Source organism: Ovis canadensis, chromosome 14 (genome assembly GCF_042477335.2).
Source record: "Ovis canadensis isolate MfBH-ARS-UI-01 breed Bighorn chromosome 14, ARS-UI_OviCan_v2, whole genome shotgun sequence".
Taxonomy (NCBI): Eukaryota; Metazoa; Chordata; class Mammalia; order Artiodactyla; family Bovidae; genus Ovis; species Ovis canadensis.
Window position 1 is genome coordinate 74941662 of NC_091258.1, and position 25694 is coordinate 74967355.

Genomic DNA, 25694 nt, shown 5'->3' on the forward strand with positions numbered 1-25694 from the left:
ATTTTAATGAATAATGCAGTTCTCATAAAAAATGTATCTATGAGATGATGGATACTAAAGTTGTGGTAATTATTTCAATCTGTGTAAGTTAGCACATTATGCTGAACAACTTACCCTTATACAGAGATGTAAGTATATCTCAATAAAACTGGGTGGGAGCAAGTTGGTTTTAAAAGACAAAACACTCTAGCCCAAAGAACAACACAATTTATAACAACAACAAAATGTTGTTAATGAGGGACACTATAACATGCCGTAGTTCTCCAGTCTCAGACACCAGGTTTTGTCCCTGAGTCTCTGGAACTGAGAAGAGTGTTGAGTTTGGTCTGCTGGCTAACGGGAATAGAAACGCAAGAGCTGTTCTGCAGGATGTCAGTACGAAATGCCTAGGGAGAATTTTGTATTTCTCATTCTAGTTTGTACTAGAGAAGCCCAGATCTGGTTTCCTCAAACTGTTTAAATTGATTCTAACTGCAATTAATGTTCCCGATCCAACCACTGCCACGCAGCAAATGCTTGGAAACCCACGTTTCAACCTCTTCATTACTTGAGCCTCAGGAGGAACCCTGGAGAAGGGCATGGCAACTCACTCTAGTATTCTTGGTGGAGAATCCCGTGGACAGAGGAATCTGGAGGGCTACAGTCCACGGGGTCGCGAAGAGTCCCACAACGACTGAAACGCAGTAGCACATACACTAGAGGCACGGGGGGAAACGCTGTAAAAAAATAGCTTTTTACTGAAACCGTTTTCAGCTTGTTAGGAGGAAAGATCGTTTCCGACGTCAGGGGCCCACACATCGCCAAGCTTTTACCACAAAACTGTTCTAGATAGTAACTTAAAATCAGCAGTTTCAAAGCGCCGGGGATTCACTTATCTCCTCCCTAACCCGTACACCTCAACCCGCCGAGCTCTGCGAAGAGGAGCGCTCACTCGCCCCGCCCACCCCCGATAGCGCTCCGCCTTGGTCCCGCCCCCGGGAACACGCGCTCCAGCTTCGCGCCTGCGCAGTTTATTCAAGAATTTAAAGTGGAGAACGGCGTGGAGTTTGAGTTGCTGGGGGCGTGTTTTTCCTTTGTACTGTGAATTTGAACTTCTTTGTCCACCTTATCCTCGCCTCGGCTTCTTGAGAATATCGACAGACCTAAAACACCCCGAGTATATCCAGAGGTTGCTTTCAAAGGTGTGGTGGTGTCCTTTGGGGTTGAAACCGCTGTGAGGTGGGTTCCGGAGCCCTTGGCTTTTTTGCCTTTGGTCCACGTAGACACCGCCTTTGCCTCCTTTCTTTCACTTTTAAAATCCCCTTCACTCTTTCCCTTTATTCTCTCCGTCCCCTACTACCCCCCACCCCCACCCCCCTGTAAAGTCCTCTTCCGCGAGGTGGTTTCCCGCCACCGCAGCCTTGCCCTCTCGGCCCCCTGGAGAGGCCGCGTCTTCCTCCCAGCTGTGGGTCATTCCCTTTCCTTTTCTGGCTTGAAACACAGGACAGGGAAGAGAAGTGGGGCAAGAAATGACTGACTCTGTCACTGCATGGTGCCTCTTTGAAGGAACATTAAAAGTGGTTTTTTCCCGTAATGGATTCACTTTGCTCTCTCTCTCTCTCTTTTTTTTTTTTTGCATTTAATTCTTTTTGTAGCTTGGAATAAATCTTGGTGCATTCAATTTCGACTTCCCTAGAATCGCCACCAGGCTCTGTTGGTGGGAATGTAATTGATTCAGCTCTTAGCAAAATGATACGGAGTCTACTCTATAAATCAAATAAAGAGCGGGGCCACAATCTATGAAACCCATCCGAGACTAGATACCCAAAGGAAACAGTCATTCTAGTGAGGGAAATATTTGCTCCAGTGAATATTATTGCATTGTTTTCAACAACCCAGATGTAGAAACAACCAGAATGTCTGTTGACGAATATATAGAGAGATTTATGTCAGCCATAAATTATTATAACATTCTGGCATTGCTGTTGAAGAAAGAAAGGAGCAGGTTGCCCTGACTGGACTAACTCCATTTTTAAAAGAAAAGGAACTCCATCTTACACTCTTGGCATACCTGGGAGGCCATAGAGATAAAATACCAACAGCCAAGCAGGCCTCCTGGGCGGATAAAAACCAGATCGGACAGACCCCGTCCCTAGACCTCCTAGAGCCAGAAGGAATGCAATGTCCAGCATGTAATCTTAATAATGCTAACTGATGTACACTAAATTGTATGCCCAGATAGCTTTAGAATGTGAATTTATGGCTGTAACCTGATTGCATCCCTTACTAACATTGTCCAGAGTGGACTTTAGAGAATTTGGGCATATGGGCCTGGGCACGTACACTTTGGGTATAAAGCGTTGTCCCAAAATCGATCGGGGTCCTTGGCTAAGGAGGAAACTCTGCCTCGGACCCACCAGTGTAATAAACTGCACTCCACTACCCCCGCTGTCCTTTTGAGTGAGTTTGCTTCCTGAGTGGCTATAACACTTTTACTATTTCTGACATAACTGTGGTTGAAAAAGACACACATATATGAAAGGTTGACATGTCAAACTCATAGAGCCACAGAATATAAAGGTTTTTGAGGACATAGGTGATGAGGTAGTTGGAGAGATATTGGCCAAAAGTTACAAACAGTTCAGTTGTTAAATGAATAAGTACAACATGTACATTTAAGGTACAGTATGCTGACTGTAGTTAATACTGTATATTGGGGATTTGCTGAGAAAGTAAAACGTTTTCACAACACAGACACACACTGGTAATTGTGAGTTGATGGAAGTGTAAATTATTGTGATAATTAGTACAAAATGTATACATCTATCAGATAATCACATTGTATGCCTCATGTATACATCACTGCTACTTATCAAATATACGTCAGTGAAGCTAGAAAAGAAAAGTGGGCGGTGTGCTGGGCTTGCCTCCTCTGAGTGGGGCTCAACCCAGGCTTCACATTAAGGTGTTGAGGCATTTTGCATATACGTGTTTTGTAGTCTCTCACCAGAGATTTCCCTTCATATGGTGGTATGACAAGAAATAGTCTTATTTGTCACACCTGGCTCAGATGGTAAAGAATCTACCTGCAGTGCAGGAGACCCGGCTTCAATCCCTGGGTCGGGAAGATCCTCTGGAGAAGGGAATGGCAAGCCTCTCCAGTATTCTTGGCCTGAAGAATTCCATGGACAAAGGAGCCTGGAGGACCAGGCTCATAACCCTCCAGGCTCAAAGAGTAGATGCAATTGAGCAACTAACACTTTCACTTCAATAGCCAGATACGGGCTTCCCAGGTAGCTCAGTGGTAAAGAATCCGCCTGACAATGCAGGAGACTCGTGTTGGATCCCTGGGTTGGGAAGATCCCCTGGAGAAGGAAATGGCAATGCATACCAGTACACTTGCCTGGGAAATCCCATGGATAGAGGAGCTTGGCAGGCTACAGTCAATGAGTTCACAAAGAATCAGACATGACTAAGCATGTGCACAAACACAGCCAGATAAAGGTCAAAGGGTAAAAGATAATTCAGTTCAGTCCGGTTACTCAGTTGTGTCTGACTCTTTGCGGCCCCATGGACTGCAGCACAGCAAGCCTCCCTGTCCATCACCAACTCTGGGAGCTTACTCAAACTTATGTCCATAGAGTCAGTGATGCCATCCAACCATCTCATCCTTTGTCATCCCCTTCTCTTCCTGCCTTCAATCTTTCCCAGCCTCAGGATCTTTTCCAATGAGTCAGTTCCTTGAATCAGGTGGCCAAAGTATTGGAGTTCCAGCTTCAGCATCAGTCCTTCCAATGAGTGTTTAGGACTGATTTCCTTTAGGATTGACTGGTGGGTCTCCTTGCAGTCCAAGGAACGCTCAAGAGTCTTCTCCAACACCACAGTTCAAAAGCATCAATTCTTCGGTGCTCAGCTTTCTTTATAATCCAACTCTCATATCCATACATGACTACTGGAAAAACCATAGCCTTGACTAGATGGACCTTTGTTGGCAAAGTAGTGTCTCTGCTTTCTCATATGCTGTTCAAGCCAGGCTTCAGCAATACGTGAACCATGAACTTCCAGATGTTCAAGCTGGTTTTAGAAAAGGCAGAGGAACCAGAGATCAAATTGCCAACATCCTCAAATCATCAAAAAAGCAAGAGAGTTCCAGAAAAACATCTATTTCTGCTTTATTGACTATGCCAATGCCTTTGACTGTGTGGATCACAATAAACTGGGAAATTCTTAGAGAGATGACAATTACCAGACCACCTGACCTGCTCTTGAGAAAACTGTATGCAGGTCAGGAAGCAACAGTTAGAACTGGACATGGAACAACAGACTGGCCCCAAATAGGAAAAGGAGTACATCAAGGCTGTATATTGTCACCCTGCTTATTTAACTTCTATGCAGAGTACATCATGAGAAATGCTGGGCTGGAAGAAGCACAAGCTGGAATCAAGATTGCTGGCAGAAATATCAATAACCTCCGATATGCAGATGACACTACCCTTATGGCAGAGAGTGAAGAGGAACTAAAAAGGCTCTGGTGAAAGTGAAAGAGGAGAGTAAAAATTTGCTCAAAGCTCAACATTCAGAAAACTAAGATCATGACATCTGGTCCCATCACTTCATGGGAAATAGATGGGGAAACAGTGGAAACAGTGTCAGACTTTATTTTTCTGGGCTCCAAAATCACTGCAGATGGTGATTGCAGCCATGAAATTAAAAGATGCTTACTCCTTGGAAGGAAAGTTATGACCAACCTAGACAGCATATTTTAAAAAGCAGAGGCATTACTTTGTCAGCAAAGGTCAGTCTAGGCAAGGCTATGGTTTTTCCAGTAGTCATGTATGGCTGTGAGAGTTGGACTGTGAAGAAAGCTGAGCACCGAAGAATTGATGCTTTTGAACTGTGGTGTTGGAGAAGACTCTTGAGAGTCCCTTGGACTGCAAAGAGATCCAACCAGTCCATCCTAAAGGAGATCAGCCCTGCGTGTTCATTGGAAGGACTGATGTTGAAGCTGAAACTCCAATATTTTGGCCACCTGATGCAAAGAGCTGACTCATTTGAAAAGACCCTGATGCTGGGAAAGATTGAGGGCAGGAGGAGAAGGGGACAACAGAGGATTAGATAGTTGGATGGCATCACCAACTCAATGGACATGGGTTTGGGTAGACTCCGGAAGTTGGTAATGGACAGGGAGGCCTGGCATGCTGTGGTTCATGGGGTCGCAAAGAGTCGGACATGACTGAGTGACTGAATTGAACTGAACTGAACTGAGGTTGGTCATAGCTTTTCTTCCAAGGAACAAGTGTTTTCTAATTTTATGGCAGCAGTCACCATCTGCAGTGATTTTGGAGCCCCCCCCAAAGTAGTCTCACACTGTTTCCACTATTTCCCCATCTGTTTGCCCTGACGTGATGGGACTGAATGCCATGATCTTAGTTTTCTGAATGTCGAGTTTTAAGCCAACTTTTTCACTCAATTTCGCTTTCATCAAGAGGCTCTTTAGTTCTTCTTTGCTTTCTGCCATAAGGGTGGCAGAAAAGGGTGGTCATCTGCATATCTGAGGTTATTGATATTTCTCCCGGCAATCTTGATTCCAGCTTGTGTTTCATCCAGCCTGGCATTTCCCATGATGTACTCTGCATTTACATTAAATAAGCAGGGTGACAATATACAGCCTTGACATACTCCTTTCCCAATTTCTAACCAGTCTGTGGTTCCATGTCCAGTTCTAACTGTTGCTTCTTGACCACCATACAGATTTCTCAGGAGGCAGGTCAGATAGTCTGGTATTCCCATCTCTTGAAGTTTCTCAGTTTGTTGTGATCCACACAGTCAAAGGTTTTGGCATAGTCAATAAAGCAGAGGTAGATGTTTCTCTGGAATTCTCTTGCTTTTTTGATGATCCAACAGATGTTGGCAATTTGATCTCTGGTTCCTCTGCCTTTTCTAAAACCAGCTTGAACATCTGGAAGTTCATGGATCACGTATTGCTGAAGCCTGGCTTGGAGAATTTTGAGCATTACTTTGCTAGTGTGTGAGATGTGTGCAACTGTGCATTAGTTCGTGCATTCTTGAAAAGATAATTAAAATATGGTTGAATTATTTACTAAGGCTTGGTTCTCAAGTACCTGACTGTAGCCAATTACTTGCTCACAGTCTCCAAAGGAGTCCCTCAGCCAGACATGTTTGGAAATTTTTCCTCTTTTTTTTTTTTGTCACCTGGCTTGTGGGATCTGTTCATGGAAGGCATTGAAAACCTGGAACCCTAACCTATAGATCACCAGGAACTGCCCCCGCCCCCCGCCTCAAATTCTTATTTTTGATGGCTCCAAGTGAATGGGAAACGAAAAAGTAACGCTCCGAAGGGAAGTGAGTATAAAATTGCACATTCCACACAAGCACAATTTTGCATTTCCAGTTACTTCTGGTTTCCATCACCCACTCTAAAACTCGTGCTGTCGCTTTAGTAAAGAAGAATCTGTAACTGCCTGGGGTCTCAGAAGGCCAAAATCCAAGCTCCGCCCACACTGCCAAGCTCCGCCCCCACGTCCAAGCGATCGGTCGCTTGGGTGCTCAGAGAGTCTGGGTCCATCCGCTCGTGTTTTCACATAAACCGTGGTCAACCGGAAGTGGCTCGGCTCTCTAATTCCGCACCAAGCCTGGCTCCAAAGGACACCGGACACGTTCAAAGGATCCAAAGTAAAAACGCAGACCCCCTTCGGAGAGGAGGAAGAGACAAACTCTCCCAGGACGAGACCAGGCGTCTGCAGGCTCCGCTCCTCCAGGGACACAGCCTCCTTCCATCCTGACGCCTATCAGCGGTCCTGCCCCCGGCCAACGGTGCGCATGCGCAATTCCCTCCGGACACGGAAGCGGATCCCGAGGAAAGGCTGACGCGCTCGGGTGAGTGACTTGGTTGTTGAGTTCGTTACTGCGCTCTGTGGAGTTCAGGCCCCCTCCTCCACAGCTGGGTTTCGGGCGTCTCCCAGTAACGGAAACCTCGAACCCGGTTGTCGCTCTCGCTCTGAGACCGCCCCTACCCCCTGTGGCGGCGTCGCCACAAGGCTCGGTTCGGTCCCGGGAGTCCGGGCCCGGTTTCAGTTAAAATCGCTCCGACTCAGGTACCGGCCCAAGCTTTTCGCGTTCGGTCCGTACAGACACTAAACGCCTGCAGCGCTATTTTCCTGCTTTGATTACCTCTCAACCCTTCGGCGGACTCCCGACTGCTTCCCGTCTCCCCCCGCCCTCCTCCGCCCTATTCCGTTATAGCACGTCCTCACTCAGGGGGTGGATCGCCCTTGACCTCCCTCCTAGGAGAGCAGAGAGGGAATATTGAAGCAGAGGTATATGCAGTCAGCGAGGCATCAGAACGTTTGGGGAGAAAGAATTAGAGGGATTGAACAGAGACTGTAACAGTGAGGCCTAACAGTCTGTGGGAGGAGGAATAGAGAGGGAGGGAAAGAAAATGATGCCTATAATCAGAGGAGGAAGCACAGAAAAGGACACAAAAGGAGAGAAGCAGAAGGACCCAGGGAGACACATAGAGAACAAAGCACAGAGTGGCGGCGAAAGCGGAAAACCCAAACCCAGCTGAATATTGAGCTGATTAAATGTGGACTATTAAGTTAGGAAGTACTAAGTAGTGTCTCTATAGGCTATATTTGTTTAAAGTTTGTTGACATGTTTAAATTATTCAGAGGAGAGTGATAATTGCAAAAGCAGGTGTTTGAGGCATCTGCATTTTCTAATTTTTGCTTCAGATGACTCCATCTGAAGGCAATCCCAGGCCTTCCAGAGGGCAGAGACTTAGTTCCAGGTTGTTCTCTTCCCTTCTAAGAAATGGGGAAAGAATCTGTGTTACCACAGAGTTCTTTTGAAAATGGCCATTATTATCAGTACTGTTGCAATCACACCCTTTATTCTATGGCTCCTGTCAATCTTTTCTAAATTTGATGTATCCTCACATTTGTTTTAGCTTTAATCTCAGGAACCATTGGATATGTTATAAATATCCAAATTATTTTTACTGTAAATTTTATTGCTCAGATTACCAGGTTAATATGCTTTCTACTCTATTCTGTATTGGAACTATTCTGAATAGACATCAACTCTACTTGTCTGGTAGATTACTGTGCATGTGGAAAGGATGTTGATCATCTTTTAACACTCAAAACCTAGTTTAACCAGTTTAATATTCAGTAGCTTCTTTCTTGCCTTAACTGATCAGCTCAATTGGTGAGCTCTGAACTGAAGTGTCCAAATAAATAGATTGTTGCCTCTATGCAGATGTTAAAGGATGGGCTGGATTTGTTACTGGTCTGAGTTCTTGGGCTCTACTCAATAGGAACTGATAACCGGCCAGGTGAGGAATTCAGACAAAGCTTTACTGGGACTTGTGCTGCAAGACAAGTGAACAAGAATAAGAAACATTTGCCCTTGCTTGTTCCCTGATGGGAGGCGGGGCTGGTTCCTTAAATGGGGTGGGAGTAGGGGCAGATAAGTACATCTGACTGGAGGTGTGGCTTAGATGGTCTGCCCACCTGTTTGGTGATGCTGTGTACAGAGATCCTGTGCAGTATCCTGCTTTTGTTCTCAGCACCTCAGAAGTGGCAGTTGGGTTTTGGCCTTTTTGTGTCTTCAGTTCAGTCGCTCAGTTGACTCTTTGCAGCCCAAGGACTGCAGCACGCCAGGCTTCCCTGTCCATCACCAACTCTGGGAACTTGCCCAAACCCATGTCCATCGAGGCAGTGATGCCATCCAACCATCTCATTCTCTATCATCCCCTTCTCCTTCTGCCCTCAGTCTTTCCCAGCATCAAGGTCTTTTCAAATGAGTCAGTTCTTCACATCAGGTGGCCAAAGTATTGGAGTTTCAGCTTCAGCTTCAGTCCTTCCGATGATTGTTTAGGACTGATTTCCTTTAGGATTGACTCATTGGATCCCCTTGCAGTCCAACGGACTCTCAAGAGTCTTCTCCAGCACCACAGTTCAAAAGCATCAATTCCTCGGCACTCAGCTTGCTTTATAGTCCAACTCTCACATCCATACATGACCACTGGAAAAAACATTGTTTTGATTAGACAGACCTTTGTTGGCAAAGTAGTGTCCCTGCTTTTTAATATGCAGTCTAGGTTGGTCATAGCTTTTCTTCCAAGGAACATGTGTCTTTTAATTTCATGGCTGCAGTCACCATCTGCAGTGATTTTGGAGCCCCCTTCAGTGTTTCCATTGTTTCCCCATCTATTTGCTATGAAGTGATGGGACCAGATGCCATGATCTTAGTTTTTTGAATGTTGAGTTTTAAGCCAACTTTTTCACTCTCCTCTTTAATCAAGAGGCTCTTTAGTTCTTCTTCGCTTTCTGCCAGAAGGGTGATATCATCTGTGTATCTGAGGTTATTGATATTTCTCCTGGCAATCTTGATTCCAGCTTGTGTTTCATCCAGCCCAGCATTTCACATGATGTACTCTGCATTTAAGTTAAATAAGCAGGGTGACAATATACAGCCTTGAGGTACTCCTTTCCTGATTTGGAACCAGTCTGTTGTTCCATGTCCAGTTCTAACTGTTGCTTTTTGACCTGCATACAGATTTCTCAGGAGATAGATCAGGTGGTCTGGTATTCCATCTCTTTAAGGATTTTCCACAGTTTGTGATCCATACAGTCAAAGGCTTTGGTGTTGTCAATAAAGCAGAAGTAGATGTTTTTCTGGAACTCTTTTGCTTTTTCTATGATCCAGTGGATGTTGGCAATTTGATCTGTCATTTCTTTGCCTTTTCACAATGCAGCTTGAACATCTGGAAGTTCTCAGTTCATGTACTGTGAAGCCCAGCTTGAAGAATTTTGAGCATCATTTTGCTAGCGTGTGAGATGAATGCAGTTGTGGAGTAGTTTGAACATTCTTTGGGACTGCCTTTCTTTGGGATTGGAATGAAAACTGACCTTTTCCAGTCCTGTGGCTACTGCTGAGTTTTCCAAATTTGCTAGCATATTGAGTGAAGCACTTTCACAGCATCGTCTTTTAGGATTTGAAATAGCTCAGCTGGAATTCCTTCACCTTCACTAGCTTTGTTCCTAGTGATGCTTCCTAAGTCCCACTTCAGTTAGCATTCCAGCATGTCAGGCTCTAGGTGAGTGATCACACCATGGTGGTTATCTGGGTCATGAAGATATTTTTTTGTACAGTTCTTATGTGTATTCTTGCCACCACTTCTTAATATCTTCTGCTTCTGTTAGGTCCATACCATTTCTGTCCTTTATTGTGCCCATCTTTGCATGAAAAGTTCCATTGGTATCTCTAATTTTCTTGAAGAGATTTCTAGTCTTTCCATTCTATTGTTTCCGGCTATTTCTTTGCATTGATCACTGAGGAAAGTGTTCGTATTTCTCCTTTCTAGTCTTTGTAACTGCATTCAAATGGGTATGTTTTTCCTTTGTCTTTCACTTCTCTTCTTTTCTCAGCTATTTGTAAGGCCTTCTCAGACAACCATTTTGTGTTTGTGCATTTCTTTTTCTTGGGGATGATCTTGATCACTACTTCCTGTACACTGTCATGAACCTCCATCCATAGTTCTTCAGGCACTCTGTTTATCAGATCTAATCCCTTGAATCTATTTGTCACTTTTTTGGGGGCAGGGGGGAGGGTGGGCGCACATACAGCTGTGCATGTATGCAGTTATTTTTAGTTCTTTCTTTTTTTTTTTATTGTATTTTGTGCTCAGTGCATTTGTTTAGGTACAGAGCAGTACTGTAGTGGGGGGGTCCCAGGTTCCAGCCTTTCTCAGATTGATGTGAAACTTTGTTCCAATAGAGCCCAGTTCATGATGAAGAAATTGTTCAGAGCACATCTCTGTGGGTGACCTTCTTTCTTGTGTTTCTGGAGTAATAACTATTTTTCATTTTATATTTTTTGATTGTAATGTTTTTTGGAAAAGAGGAATTAAATGTTTGAAATAGCTCAGATGGTAAAGCATCTGCCTGCAATGCAGGAAACCCAAGTTCGATCCCTGGGTCGGGAAGATCCCCTGGAGAAGGAAATGGCAACTCACTTCAGTATTCTTGCCTGGAGAATTCCATGGACCGAGGAGCCTGGTAGGCTACAGTCCATGGGGTCGCAAAGAGTCAGACACAACTGAGTGACTTCACTCACTCAAACCCATGAAAAAGAAGTTTCTCTTGCTCAGGAACATGAAAGTTAATCTGGAATTAGGACAAACCCTTTCTACTTAAGTCTGTCCAGACTGCCACTTCAACCCAGTTCTGCTTACTCAACTCAGACTTTTTCTGGGTAACGTAAAATTACTCCTGCTCTGAGCCTCAGTATACTCACCTGTAACCCACAGTAGACCAGTTTGCGGGTATAGTAAAAACTTCAAATGTGTTCCAGTCCAGCAACAGTTACAAAAAACACTTAAGAAAGAAACAGAGGCATAGGCCCAGAGATAAAGGCACATCTTTTTCTCAGCTTGTCTTTATCTATCTCTGAATCAGGGGTAAATCATAAATTTGATTGTGTCATCCTTGGCATTAAATCCTTTTATGGTTTCCCATTACCATCAGGACAGAAATCTCAGTTATTCATTATAGCTCACAGGGAGCTCTAGAACTGGGGTGACCCTCCAGAGTTGCTTCCAGTTAACATAAGGGGCAGCTTCCATATCCTTTATCAACCAGTCATTGGATGCTGGCCACCTGCAAGAGAGAACTTGGAGGAGGCAGGTTCCTTGGACTGAGTGCCAAATGGACAAAGGGTGATGTAATTGCAGCAGAGTGTGGGTTTTGGCAGCAGGGAGGGGCTTCCTGAAGTGCGTGAAAAACTTACTAATTGGTCTTCCTGTAGAAATTTATTGTCCCTGGATCCTTCCTGTTACAATTGGCAGCCAAGGACCATCTTTCCCCACATTAAGGTTCTCCTTCTGGTATCTTTGTGGCAGAGCAGGGTGGTATGTTGATTGTAAGCATTAAACAACATATTTTCCTCATACAGAATAATCTTACCTGAAGAATCTAAGAAGAAAAAGAGGAGGAAAGAAAGAGGAATGGAGCTTTCCCAGGTAAAAATCATATTCTTTGTTGATCTGTTAACTCTTTCCTAAAAAGACAGGATTTGGACTTGTTAAACTTCTCTGTCCATGAAGTTTCCTGCCTAAAATATTTAATCACACACAGGGCCTTCCCTGAATCTCCTCTCATCTCCCTGCAGATTGATCTTCACTGTGACCCAGTGACCTGGAACTTGGGAAGAGGGTCCTTTTAGGCGATCCTCCTGTGAAAGGTTTTGTTCTCAGGCGTGGATTGGAGGGTGAGAGTAGGCTCTGTGGTGTCAGTGAGGTACGGTAGTAAGGATTGTTCAGAAAACCCTTCTGCATGCCCTTTCAGCTCCATGTAAACCAAAGAGGCTACATATGAGCAGTATATCGGTTGGCCAAAAAGTTCGTTCAGATTAGAAAAACTCAAATGAACTTTTTGGCCAATGCAATACTAATGTGGGCCAAGGAGGTGTAGAATGAAAGACTGATGGGGAAACATGCTTTTTGAGATTTTAAAAGTTAAAGGAGTGAATCAGTATGTTTCTGGCTCTAAAATATTTCTGTACACTAGCAATAAACAAATTGAAAGTAAGTAAAACAATTGCATTCACAAGACCATCAGAAAGAGTAAGAATTAATTTAAGGAACTGGAAGATTTGTACAATGAAAACTACAAGTATTGATGAAAGAGTTAAAAGAAAAATAAATGTCAAGATAGTCTGTGATTGCTGATTGGAAGACTTAGAGTAGTTAAGATGGTAGTACTTGCCAGAGTGTTAAAAAGATTCAGAACAATCCCTGTTAGAATCCCAGCAGTCAATTTTGTACAAATGTGACCCTGGTCCTAAAATTCATTTTGAGTAAGTGTGGATCCCAGATAGCCAAAATAATGTGAAAAAGAACAGAGTTGGAGGGCAGCATCAAACCATACTGCTAACCAGGGATAAACAAATATGTGTTTTTAGCATGAGAAGGGTAATATAGATCAAAGTGATAGACAGTCCACAAGTAAACCCATCCATATTTCTTTTTTATTTTTTAATTAATTATTTGGCTGTGTTGGGTCTTAGAGGTGGCACATAGGCTACTCTCTAGTTTTGGTGCTCAGGCTCCAGAGTGAGTGGCCTTAGTTGCCCCACAACATGTGGGATTTTACTTCTCTTACCAGGGATCGAACCCAGGTCCCCTGTATTGGAAGGTGTATTAACCACCGAACTCCCAGGGAAGTCCCAGTCTATTCCTCTTTTTGAAAGAATGCCAGAAACATTCACAGAAAAAGAGTATCTGTTTTTTTTTTTTTCCTTAAAAGAGTAGTCTCTTTAAAAAAAAATTGAAGTGTAGTTGATTCACAATGATTTGTCAATGTCTGGTGTACATTAAAGTGATTCATTTATATATATATATATGTACACACACACACATTACTTTTTATATTCTTTTCCATTATGGTTTATTTCACAATATTGATGATAGTTCTCTGTGCTGTACAGTATGACCTTGTTATTTATCCATTCTCTAGAGAATGGTTTGCATCTGCTAATTCTAAACTTTCAATCCATTCTCCCCATCCCACCTCCCCCTTGGCAACCACAGGTCTGTTCTCTGTCGGCAAATTTATATCAGTTTGATAGATAGGTTCATTTGTGTTATAGTTTAGAATCCAGTGATACCATATGGTATTTGTCTTTCTCTGAGTTATTTAGTATGATAATCTCTAGATGCATCCATGTTCTTGCAACTGAAATGGCTTCATTCTTTTTATGGCTGCATAGTATTCCATTGTATGTATGCATGACATCTTATTTAGCCATTCATCTGTCAGTGGACATTTATGTTGTTTCCATGTCTTGGCTATTGTGAATAGTGCTGCTTTGAACATAGGGGTGCATGTACCTTTCTGAATTATAGTTTTGTCCACATATATTTCCAGGGGGTGGGATTGCTGGATCATATGGCAACTACTCTATATTTTTATTTTTTTGAAGAACCTCCATACTGTCTTCCATAGTGGCTTTGTCAGCTTACATTCCTACCAACAGTGTAGGAGGGTTCCCTTTTCTCCACACTCTCTGCAGCATTTGTCATTTGTAGACTTTTTAAGAATGACCATTCTGATCAGTGTGAAGTGAGGTACCGTATTTTAGTTTTGGTTTGTATTTCTCTGATAATTAATGATGTTGAGTGTCTTTTCAGGTGCCTTTTGCCCATCTGTATGTCTTCTTTCACGAAATGTCTGTTTAGATCTTCTGCCCATTTTTCGATTGGGTTGTGTTTTGTTTGTTTTTAAATTGTGTGAGATATCTGTATATTTTGGAAATTAAGCACTTGTTGGTTGCATCATTTGCAGGTATTTTCTCTTGGTCTGTAGGTTGTCTTTTTTGTTTCGTTGATGGTTCCTTTTGTTATACAAAACCTCATAAATTTGATTGGTCCCCTCTGTTTATGTTCACTTTTACTTCTATCACTTTGGGAGGCAGACCTAAGAAAAATAATTTTTTTGGTTCAGCCATGTTATAGTATGTATCAATACTGCATTCCTTCTCACATCTAAAGTGGGTCTCTTGTAGGCAGCATATGGTATGCTCAGTTTTTCAATCCAGTCTGTCACTCTATGTCTTTTATTGGAGCATTCAAGTCCATTGACATTACAGGTAATTATTAATAGATAGGTATATACTGCCAATTTAAACCTTGTTTTCCAGTTGATTCTGTATTTCTTTTTTTCCTCTGTTTCTCCTTTTGCAGTTTGATGATTTCCTTTTATATTATGCTTGTGTTCTGTTCCTTTTGGTTTTTGTGAAATAGTTTTTGATTTATGGTTATCCTGTTTTTCAAGTATGTTAAACTCTTCCTCTATCTACTTTCTTTAGGCTGATAGTCATATAGGCTTAAACACTCTTTTTGTTAAAAAATTAACAAATCTATATTTTCTCCTGGATTGGAAGAATGAATGTGGTTTAAATGACCAAACTGCTCAAATACATCGACACATTTAATGTCTGTTCACTCGCTCAGTCGTGTCGGATTCTTTGTGACCCCATGAATCACAACACGCCAGGCCTCCCTGTCCATCACCAACTCCTGGAGTTCACTCAGACTCACGTCCATAGAGTTGGTGATGCCATACAGCCATCTCATCCTCTGTCGTCGCCTTCTCCTCCTAGCCCCAATCCCTCCCAGCGTCAGAGTCTTTTCCAGTGAGTCAACTCTTCGCATGAGGTGCCCAAAGTACTGGAGTTTCAGCTTTAGCATCATTCCTTCCAAAGAAATCCCAGGGCTGATCTCCTTCAGAATGGACTGGTTGGATCTCCTTGCAGTCCAAGGGACTCTCAAGAGTCCTCTCCAACACCACAGTTCAAAAGCATCAATTCTTCAATTCTCAGCTTTCTTCACAGTCCAACTCTCACATCCATACATGACTACTGGAAAAACCATAGCCTTGACTAGACAGACCTTTGTTGGCAAAGTAATGTCTCTGCTTTTGAATATGCTATCTAGGTTGGTCATAACTTTTCTTCCAAGGAGTAAGCATCTTTTAATTTCATGGCTGCAGTCACCATATGCAGTGATTTTGGAGCCAAAAAAAAAAAAAAAGTCTGACACTGTTTCCACTGTTTCCAGTCTATTTCCCACAAAGCGATGGGACCAGATCCAATGATCTTTATTTCCTGAATGTTGAGCTTTAGGTCAACTTTTTCACTCTCCTCTTTCACTTTCATCAAGAGGCTTTTTAGCTCCTCTTCACTTTCTGCCATAAGGGTGGTGTCCTCTGCATATCTGAGGTTATTGATATTTCTCCTGGCAATCTTGATTCCAGCTTGTGCTTCTTCCAGCCCAGCGTTTCTCATGATGTACTCTGCATATAAGTTAAATAAGCAGGGTGACAATATACAGCCTTGACATACTCCTTTTCCTATTTGGAACCAGTCTGCTGTTCGATGTCCAGTTCTAACTGTTGCTTCCTGACGTGCATATAGGTTTCTCAAGAGGCAGGTCAGGTGCTCTGGTATTCCCATCTCTTGAAGAATTTTCCACAGTTGATTGTGATCCACACAGTCAAAGGCTTTGGTATAGTCAATAAAGCAGAAATAGAAGTTTATCTGGAACTCTCTTGCTTTTTCCATGATCCAGCAGATGTTGGCAATTTGATCTCTGGTTCCTCTGCCTTTTCTAAAACCAGCTTGAACATCTGGAAGTTCATGGTTCACATATTGCTGAAGCCTGGCTTGGAAAATTTTGAGCATTACTTTACTCGTGTGTGAGATGAGTGCAACTGTGTGATAGTTTGAGCATTCTTTGGCATTGCCTTTCTTTGGGATTGGAATGAAAACTGACCTTTTCCAGTCCTGTGGCCACTGCTGAGTTTTCCAAATTTGCTGGCATATTGAGTGCAGCACTTTCACAGCATCATCTTTCAGGATTTGAAATAGCTCAACTGGAATTCCATCACCTCCACTAGCTTTGTTCATAGTGATGCTTTCTAAGGCCCACTTAACTTCACATTCCAGGATGTCTGGCTCTAGGTGAGTGATCACACCATCGTGATTATCTTGGTCTTGAAGATCTTTTTTGTATAGTTCTTCTGTGTACTCTTGCCATCTCTTCTTAATATCTTCTGCTTCTTTTAGGTCCATACCATTTCTTTCCTTTATCTAGCCCATCTTTGCATGAAATGTTCCCTTGGTATCTCTAATTTTCTTGAAGAGATGTCTAGTCTTTCCCATTCTGTTGTGTTCCTCTATTTCTTTGCACTGACTGCTGAAGAAGGCTTTCTTATCTCTTCTTGCTATTCTTTGGAACTCTGCATTCAGATGCTTATATCTTTCCTTATCTCCTTTGCTTTTCGCTTCTCTTCTTTTCACAGCTATTTGTAAGGCTTCCCCAGACAGCCATTTTGCTTTTTTGCATTTCTTTTCCATGGGGATGGTCTTGATGCCTGACTCCTGTACAATGTCACGAACCTCAGTCCATAGTTCATCAGGCACTCTATCTATCAGATCTAGTCCCTTAAATCTATTTCTCATTTCCACTGTATAATCATAAGGGATTTGATTTAGGTCATACCTAAATCATACCTAGATTTAGGTCTAGTGGTTTTCCCTACTTTCTTCAGTTTAAGTCTAATGTGATCTGTATCAAATTACCCATGACATTTTTCACAAAAGTAGAATAATCCTAAAATGTATGTGCATATTTACAAGAGAAATCAGACAAAAGGTTACATTTTGTACTATTCTACTTATATGCAAATGTCCCAAAGAGGTACATCTATTGAGGTAAAGCATTAGTGGTGTCCAGGGACTGATAGCAAATGGGGGAAGAAAGAAACAACTGCTGAATGGGTAAAAGATTTCCTCTGGGGATGACTGAAATATTTTTGAATGAGAAAGAGGTAATGTTCAACATTATAAATGTACTAAATGTCACTGAATGGTCCTTTCAGTTCAGTTCAGTTGCTCAGTCATGCCCAACTCTTTGTGACCCCATGAATTGCAGCACGCCAGGCCTCCCTGTCCATCACCAACTCCTGGAGTTCACTCAAACTCACGTCCATCGAGTTGGTGATGCCATACAGCCATCTCATCCTCTGTCGTCGCCTTCTCCTCCTGCCCCCAATCCCTCCCAGCATCAGAGTCTTTTCCAGTGAGTCAACTCTTCACATGAGGTGCCCATAGTAGTGGAGTTTCAGCTTTAGCATCATTCCTTCCAATGAACACCCAGGACTGATCTCCTTCAGAATGGACTGGTTGGATCTCCTTGCAGTCCAAGGGACTCTCAAGAGTCTTCTCCAACACCACAGTTCAAAAGCATCAATTCTTCAATTCTCAGCCTTCTTCACAGTCCAACTCTCACATCCACACATGACTGCTGGAAAAACCATAGCCTTGACTAGACAGACCTTTGTTGGCAAAGTAATGTCTCTGCTTTTGAATATGGTATCTAGGTTGGTCATAACTTTCCTTCCAAGGAGTAAGCGTCTTTTAATTTCATGGCTGCAATCACCATCTGCAGTGATTTTGGAGCCCCCAGAAATAAAGTCTGACACTGTTTCCACTGTTTCCCCATCTATTTGCCATGAAGTGACGGGACCAGATGCCATGATCTTAGTTTTCTGAATGTTGAGCTTTAAGACAACTTTTTCACTCTCCTTTAAAAGTGGCTTTGTTAATATGATTTCACCTCAGTTAAAAAAAAATTGGAGGACTGTAACTTGCTCAGAATTATCTTATATGGATCACTCAGAACATTCATTCCAGCCATGCCAGTCCTTACACATCTCATTCTGTAAGACTGATTTTCAGAACTCTCTCCCTATTCATTTGGTGAAATGTTTCCTTTCAGGGACTGTTTACATTCAAGGATGTGGCCGTAGAATTCACTCAGGAAGAGTGGGAATGCCTGGATCCTACTCAGAGGGCCTTGTACAGGGACGTGATGCTGGAGACCTACAGGAACCTGCTTTCCCTGGGTGAGGAAAACATCTCTGTTTGTAATTTTTTCCCATACGAATGCTCTCTCTGACCTTAGGTAACAAATATCCAGAACATTTATTGTACACTATATATGTATATTTTTACCATATAATTGATACTCCATGAAATCCCATAGTTGAGATTTCAGACAGTTTTCCTTAATTCTTAAACTTTATACATATGTGTGTTGATCTGAGCCTGATATGTCCAAAGTCAGTGATTCTCAAGATACTTTTTACGTTTCATATCATGTGTTCCTTCTGGAATGAAAAAAAAATTTTTTTGTACTTACTCAAGAGTCTTTTAGAATTCCAGAGATTATAATTTTGTATAATTATGGTTATTTGTTAACTTACTTGCTAGATTTATCATGATTTATGAAAATGTATCAATTATTGTGATGTATAGATTTGTAAAAATATTTCTTCTTGCATCATGTTCACATGATTAAACGGTATTATAAAGATTAGGGATTAGGGAAGACAGTCTCAAATCTCAATTATGATTTCATGCCTCCAGTTCTGTAAGCCAGTATGTAGACAGACTTTCTACTTATGGATTATCATTAAATTATCCAAGTTATATGGCAATAAAGTGTGCGTTGTACATTGTATGTACTTGAAATTTTATTATCTGAGATAAGAGAAAACATTAATGCTGGAAAAAGTATAAAAAGAAAACTAAAAAAACTATCATAGTAGTGTTTGAAGACCATGATTGATGAACTTCTGTGATCGTTGTATTATTTTTGTGTAAGTGTCTAATTCAATATGAAATATTTTCCAACTCTATGTAATAGGAAGCTATTCTGCCACATTTGCAGTCAAGGAATTATCATCCCCAAAAGAGGACATCAGTAAAGGAGAATTGTGCCACCTAATGACATTAGAAAAAAATGAAACTTATGGCATCAAGGAATTTGACCTCAAGGAAATCTGTGAAAATATGCAGGAGAGTGAGAGTGAGTGGGGATGTGATGCAAGAAACGACAAAGAAGTGCTTTTGACCCACAACAAAAATCTCAGTCAGAGAGAAGATCAGGATAATAAATCCTTAATTAATTTTCCTCAGAGTGTTTCTGTAAGAAGTAATACATATGAATATTTCACACATGACAAGCCATTCATAAGAAATTTGTTAACAATGAAAGATAACATAATCATCGCTGGAAACAATGTAAAGCGTTTGGACAGCAGAACTGGAGCACGGCTGCAGGCACAGGTGGCTGAACTGCAGAGATTTCCAACTGAGGAGAAAATGTATGGAGGCGCTCAACTTGAGAAGTCAGTCAGCAGTGGTTCTTCAGTTTCCCCACTTCATCAAATTCCTCCTAGTGTGGAAACCACTGTGTTATCTGCACAACACAGGAGAACACACACTCGAGAAAAATCTTACAACTGTAATGACTGTGGGAAGGCCTTTAGCGAAAAATCAAACCTCACAAATCACAAGAGAATTCACTCTGGACAGAAACCTTACAGATGTAGTGACTGTGGCAAAGCCTTTAACCACCAGTCCCGCCTTATAGCACATCAGAGAGTACATGCAGAAGAGAAAGCATATAAATGTGATGTCTGTGGCAAGGTCTTTAGTCGAAATTCACATCTTGCAAATCATCAGAGGATGCACACTGGAGAGAAACCTTACAAATGCAATGAATGTGGCAAAGCTTTTACCCAATTTTCACACCTTAGCAGACATCAGAAGATGCATGCTGGAGAGAAACCACACAAATGTAATGAGTGTGGCAAGCATTTTACCCAGCGTTCAAACCTTATGGCACACCAGAGAATTCATACAGGAGAAAAACCTTTTAAATGTAATAAATGTGATAAGGCTTTTATTGAACGGTCACAGCTTTGGGGTCACGAGAGAACTCATACTGGAGAGAAACTTTACAAATGTGATGAGTGTGGAAAAGCCCTTACAAGACATTCATATCTTACGCAACATAAAACCATCCACACTGGAGAAAAACCTTACAAATGTAATGAGTGTGGCAAAGCTTATACCCAGTTTGCAAGCCTCACAAGGCATCTGAAAATACACACTGAAAACAAACATAGGCCTCACACATGTGGCAACGCTTTTATTCAAAGCTCAAAGTTAAAACAATTCAGACAAAATTTCTGAGTGTATTCCAGTCTTACTCAGCTAATGGGACTCTATCAGGGTGGAAGAACACGTACAGATGCCCAGCAGACACATGAAAAGATGCTCAGCATCATTAGTTAGGGAAATGCAAAACACAAAGTCAGTGAGATACCACATTATAGTTATTATCAGAAAGACAATGAATAACAAGCATTAGCAGTGCTGTAGAGAAAAGAGTACTCTTGGGCCTTGTTGCTGGTATTGTAAATTGGTGCACCATTTATGCAAAACAGTAATGAAAGATTCTCAGAAATTAAAAAACCTGTTATGTGAGCCAGGTTTCGCACTTCTGGCCATTTACTGGCAGAACAGAAAAACACTAATTTGAGAAGATATAGGCACTCTTAATAGTCACTGTAGCATTATTTCCAATAGCCAAGATATGGAAGCAACCTAAATGTCCGTTAATAGATGAAAAATTAGAGGAGATGTGTTGTGTGCAAGGTGCGTGCGCAGACACACACACACAGGAATATTACTCAGCCATAAATAAAGAAGTCTAGCCATTTGCAACAATATGGATGGATCTAGAGGATTATACTAAGTGAAAGAAGTCGGACGTAGAAAGACAAATACTGCATGATCTCCTTATATGTGGAATATAAGAAACAAAACACAGTGAAAACAGCTTCATAGATAATGAAGAACAAATGCCTGGTTGTTGCCAGAAGGAAGGGTGGTGTGGTTCCAGGTAAAAGAGATGAAGAGGATCAAGCCATACAAACTCCTAGGTATTTATATATGTCATGGAACTGTTATATCCTGTGTAAGGAAGATGTTTAAAAATATTGTGATAACATAGATAGATGGCTACACACATCATTGTAATTGTTTTTATAAAGCAAATGTTGCCTTGTGTGTAGTACAGCCAAAATGAACAGTTACAATCAATTATATTTCAATAAAAGCGATTCAACCTTAGAAACCATACAAAACTAATGTATATGATTTTTAATATTTACTTGATTGAATTTTTGTTATTTATACTAAATCTGCAGACATCAAAAGGACAGTAAGGGACTGTTACAAATACTCTACACGTATATACTTGAAAACATATGTGAAACGTATATACTTGAAAGCATATGTAAAGGTAGAAAGAAAAGTGAAAGTGAAGTCGCTCAGTTGTGTCCAACTCTTTGTGGCCCCATGGACTGTAGCCTACCAGGTTTCTCCGTCCATGGGATTTTCCAGGCAAGAGTACTAGAGTGGGCTGCCATTTCCTCCTCCAGGGGATCTTCCCGACTCAGGGATTGAACCCAGGTCTCCCACATTGTAGGCAGACGCTTTACCATCTGAGCCACCAGGGAAGAACCTACCCTAAATCACAGATGTGAAACAGATCATTTGAATGAATACTTTGAATTACAGAATTAATGTGTAATTTTTATCTCTGGAGGGATTACACACTACAGTATGAAATACAAGACTCTCCTTGATTATAATGAACAATGTCACTCAGATGCCTGCCAGAACAGCCTTTCTGTTTCTATTCATCATTGTTCATTCTGTTCATCATCAGTTTCAGAGACTCATAAGGACAAGATTTGGGGTTTGAGAATTGGAGGACTACTGTATATGATGCTTTAGGTCACTAACCATTGCTCTAAAAAGAGCAGTGTTTAAAAAAATTTTTTTAATAGATGACATTATTCTTTATTTTTTGCTAAGGTGTTTATTTACCTCATTCCCTCATCTGTTTTATAATTGACATATATCAACTTTAAACTGTACAGCAGAATGGTCTGACTTACATGTATTGTGAAATCATTAAGTTTACTTAGCATCCATCATCTCCTATGGGTACAATAAAATGAGAAAAGAAATAATTTTTTTTCCTTTTAATGAGAACTGTATTGTTTAAAATACTTCATTCCACACTCGTGATGAATTACCTTCAAATACCTTTGAGAAAGACTTGTTTATATCATAAACTCAAATCAGTAATGTTTAAATGTAATTTCAGATTATCTATATATTCATTTTGAGGGTAGACAGTTTAATTTTAAAATTATAATGTAGCTTAGCTCTTTTCTGTGTTAAATGTTTTGTCAAATGTGGATAACAAAGCCTGTAAGACATGAAGACATTGGGATTTAACTTTTACCTGAAGTATTACCATGTTTGTAGTATTTCTTAGGGCATTTTGTAGGATGTATATTCTCTTTAATATGAATTGTATATTAAGTAAAGCTAGATTATCAACTATCAAATAATGTCATTGCTACACTCACTAACTTTTATGGCAATATCTGTTTCTTAACATCTACTGCAAGGTATATGTACTCACATCCTTACATGTGAAAGATATCATATGCAGGAAATAGTAATCATTTTAAATATGGTAATTAGCATATTCAAATATTTTCACATACAAATAAGCAAAATGTCTTAGCATGGCACACTCGAATAGAAGATATATCCTTACATTTGTAAAAGATCTAGTGAGTAGGATAGATTTGGGATCTTTATAAGGTAGTTTACTCTGTATTATTCAATATTGCTAGCTGGTCATGGTGACAAGAAAGATATTTCAGCATGGAGTTGATAGTGGAACTTTTCAGCAAACACAGATCAATAGGAGAAACTGACTATAGGCATTCATGAGTCCATTTTGTTCCTGATCAGTTTTGTTTTTAATAATTAAAAGGCAGCAAAATGGGCATATTCACAAGAAAAGGGTATTTCCTCAATGGCAATAGATTTTTAAACATTTCCTGTAATATTAAGAAACAGATGTAAATTATTAGTGATCCAAAATGTGAAAATACAGTGATCTCATTTGACCTGTGTATATATATTAAACCCTATAAGGTGACTGTCCCCTCAAGTCCTCTCTGTACAGTTGTTAAAGGATAGACTGTATTTGTTACTGACCTGGGTTCTTGGACTCTTTAATCAGTAGAAATTGGTAAAAGGCCAGGCGAGGAATTCAGGCAGAGCTTTATTGGAACTCCCTTGGAATGCAAGGAGATCCAACCAGTCAATCCTAAAGGAAATCAGTCCTGAATATTCACTGGAAGGACTGATGCTGAGGCCAAAACTCCAATACTTTGGCTACCTAATGCAAAGAACTGCCTCATTGGAAAAGACCCTGATGCTAGGAAAGATTGAAGGCAGGAGGAGAAGGGGATGACAGAGGATGAGATGGTTGGATGGCATCACCAACTTGATGGACACGAGTTTGAGTAAACTCTGGGAGTTGGTGATGGACAGGGAAGCCTGGTGTGCTGCAGTCCATGGGGTCGCAGAGTTGGACACGACTGAGCAACTGAACTGAACTGCAGCACAGGTGAGAACAAGAAACAGGTGACTTACTTGCTCCCTGAGGCTGGGTGAGCTGTCTCTTAAACTGGGTGAAGGTGGGGGCAGAGTAGGAGCAGATTGGGTGGGTCCCCCTAGCTGGTCTGCCCAACCCCTTGGTGGTGCTGTGGGCAGGGAACCATGTTCAGTACCCTGATTTTGTTCTCCTCACCTCAGAAGTGGCAGTGCCAGTTGGGTTTTGGTCTTTTAGTATGTTATTCATAATTTGTCACAGCTGTGCACATAAGCAGTTATTTTTAATAGCTTATCGTTTCTTGGTATTAAAAAAAAACTTTTAAATATATTTTATTTAGTTATTTTTGGCTGTGCCCTGGGTCTTCTTTACTGCTTGGCTATTCTCTAGTTGCAGTGGGTGGTGGGAGCTACTCACTAGTTGCAGTGCACAAGTGGAGAAAGAATCTCAGTGAAATAATTTAAAAATACAGAGTTGCACAAACATAGCTGCTGATGTGGAAAACACTGTAAAGGGGTCAACTCAGAAATAAGCTCAGTCATTTCTTGTTCCAGGTGCCCTCTTCTCTGACCTCTACTCCATGCCAGAAAAAGGAAAGGAAGGGGTGACCTGCAACTGAGTGAATCAAGTCACTGCCCCCCACTGAATAAAAACTGCAAATGGAAGTTATCTTCTCAAATAATTACAAGATGCACAAGACCTATAGACAGGTGTTTTGTAATTCGCACCCTCATCTGTATGATTTAAACAAATTTTAAGTGTACTAGATTCTAAAAACACAACTCCTACATCACAACTTAGTTATCCATATCCAAACAGCTGGAGCCAGTTACCCACTCCCTCTACCTGCACTACCAGGTTATTCCATTTCGTTCACCTTATGTCTCCCTATTCTATCCCTGTGTCTCTTTTTGCTCCCCTCTACCCTCCTGCTGTTTCTCCTCTCCTATTTCTTCCCTCACATCTGTCCTGCCCCACTCTTCAACTTGTTCCCCTCCTCTCTTGCACTCTTTTCCCCCAACCTGACTGCCCTCAATCTCCATTATTTCTGGTCCTTTCTTCCCCTAACTCTCCTACACCTGACACAGGAGGGAAGGGGACAGGGCACAACCCTTAAAAGAATGACTCAGTCGTTAAGCATATGACAAAAACCAGTTATAACTAGTTAGATCCAAGATGGCGGAAAATTTGACTGCCAACAAACGTTGAACTTCATGCTATGCTCGTCGTGACATATTAGTTAAGTGACATGCTCATAGGTGCTATGACAGTTCTGACGCCAACCGTCAAAGGCCAGAAAGTGGGAGGTGGGGAGGTGGCCCAATTTCCAGAAGTCTCCATCTCTCCCTTAAATAGCTTAAATAATTACTCCACTCTCTAGTCTGTGAAATTCCTCAGCCCCTAGAAACTAACCACCTTGTATTTCAGGGTCGCTTTCACCTTCTGAGACTGCATTCTGCCTATGGAACTTGGATTATCACAGGGCCTCTCTCTGAGATGACCTACTTTACAGCTGTGGAATGTGTGCGGGCATGCGCATCGGCTCGGTACTGTCCGACTCTTTTGCGACCCCCATGGACTTGTAGGCCGCCAGGCTCTTTTGTCCATGGGAGTATCTGGCAAGAATACTGGAGTGGGTTGCCATGCCCTCCTCCAGGGGATCTTTCTGACCCAGGGACTGAATCCACGTTCCTAAGGATTCTGCATTGGCAGGCGATTCTTTACCACTGGTGCCTCCTGGGAGGCCCTGTGGAATGTGAATCTCAATAAATCTACTACTTACCTATCA

General features: G+C 41.5%; 1 protein-coding gene across 6 annotated transcripts; it reads left to right on the plus strand.

Annotated features, from left to right (window-relative positions):
• Positions 1-6518: 6518 nt before the first annotated feature.
• On the plus strand, positions 6519-25694 carry LOC138419247 (zinc finger protein 677-like). 6 transcript variants are annotated; one of them, XR_011248901.1, is made up of 6 exons: positions 6519-6876; positions 11959-12025; positions 18344-18470; positions 19274-21359; positions 24460-24615; positions 25334-25694. XR_011248901.1 is itself a non-coding variant. In XM_069551860.1 (4 exons), the coding sequence occupies exons 2-4, from the start codon at positions 12011-12013 to the stop codon at positions 20605-20607; spliced, it is 1476 nt and encodes a 491-aa protein (XP_069407961.1). In that variant the 5' UTR covers positions 6519-6876; positions 11959-12010; the 3' UTR covers positions 20608-24570. The 6 variants fall into 6 exon arrangements, 4 of the variants coding, with proteins under 4 accessions (XP_069407961.1, XP_069407963.1, XP_069407962.1 ...); XR_011248902.1 differs by having other exon boundaries at positions 19298-21359; XM_069551860.1 differs by lacking the exon at positions 25334-25694 and having other exon boundaries at positions 19274-24570.

Bases quoted from the DNA above. Each gene is read 5' to 3' on its own strand.
- LOC138419247 (XM_069551860.1), top strand. The intron at 18,471-19,273 runs GTGAGGAAAACA...TCTATGTAATAG, and splicing joins CAGGAACCTGCTTTCCCTGG to GAAGCTATTCTGCCACATTT.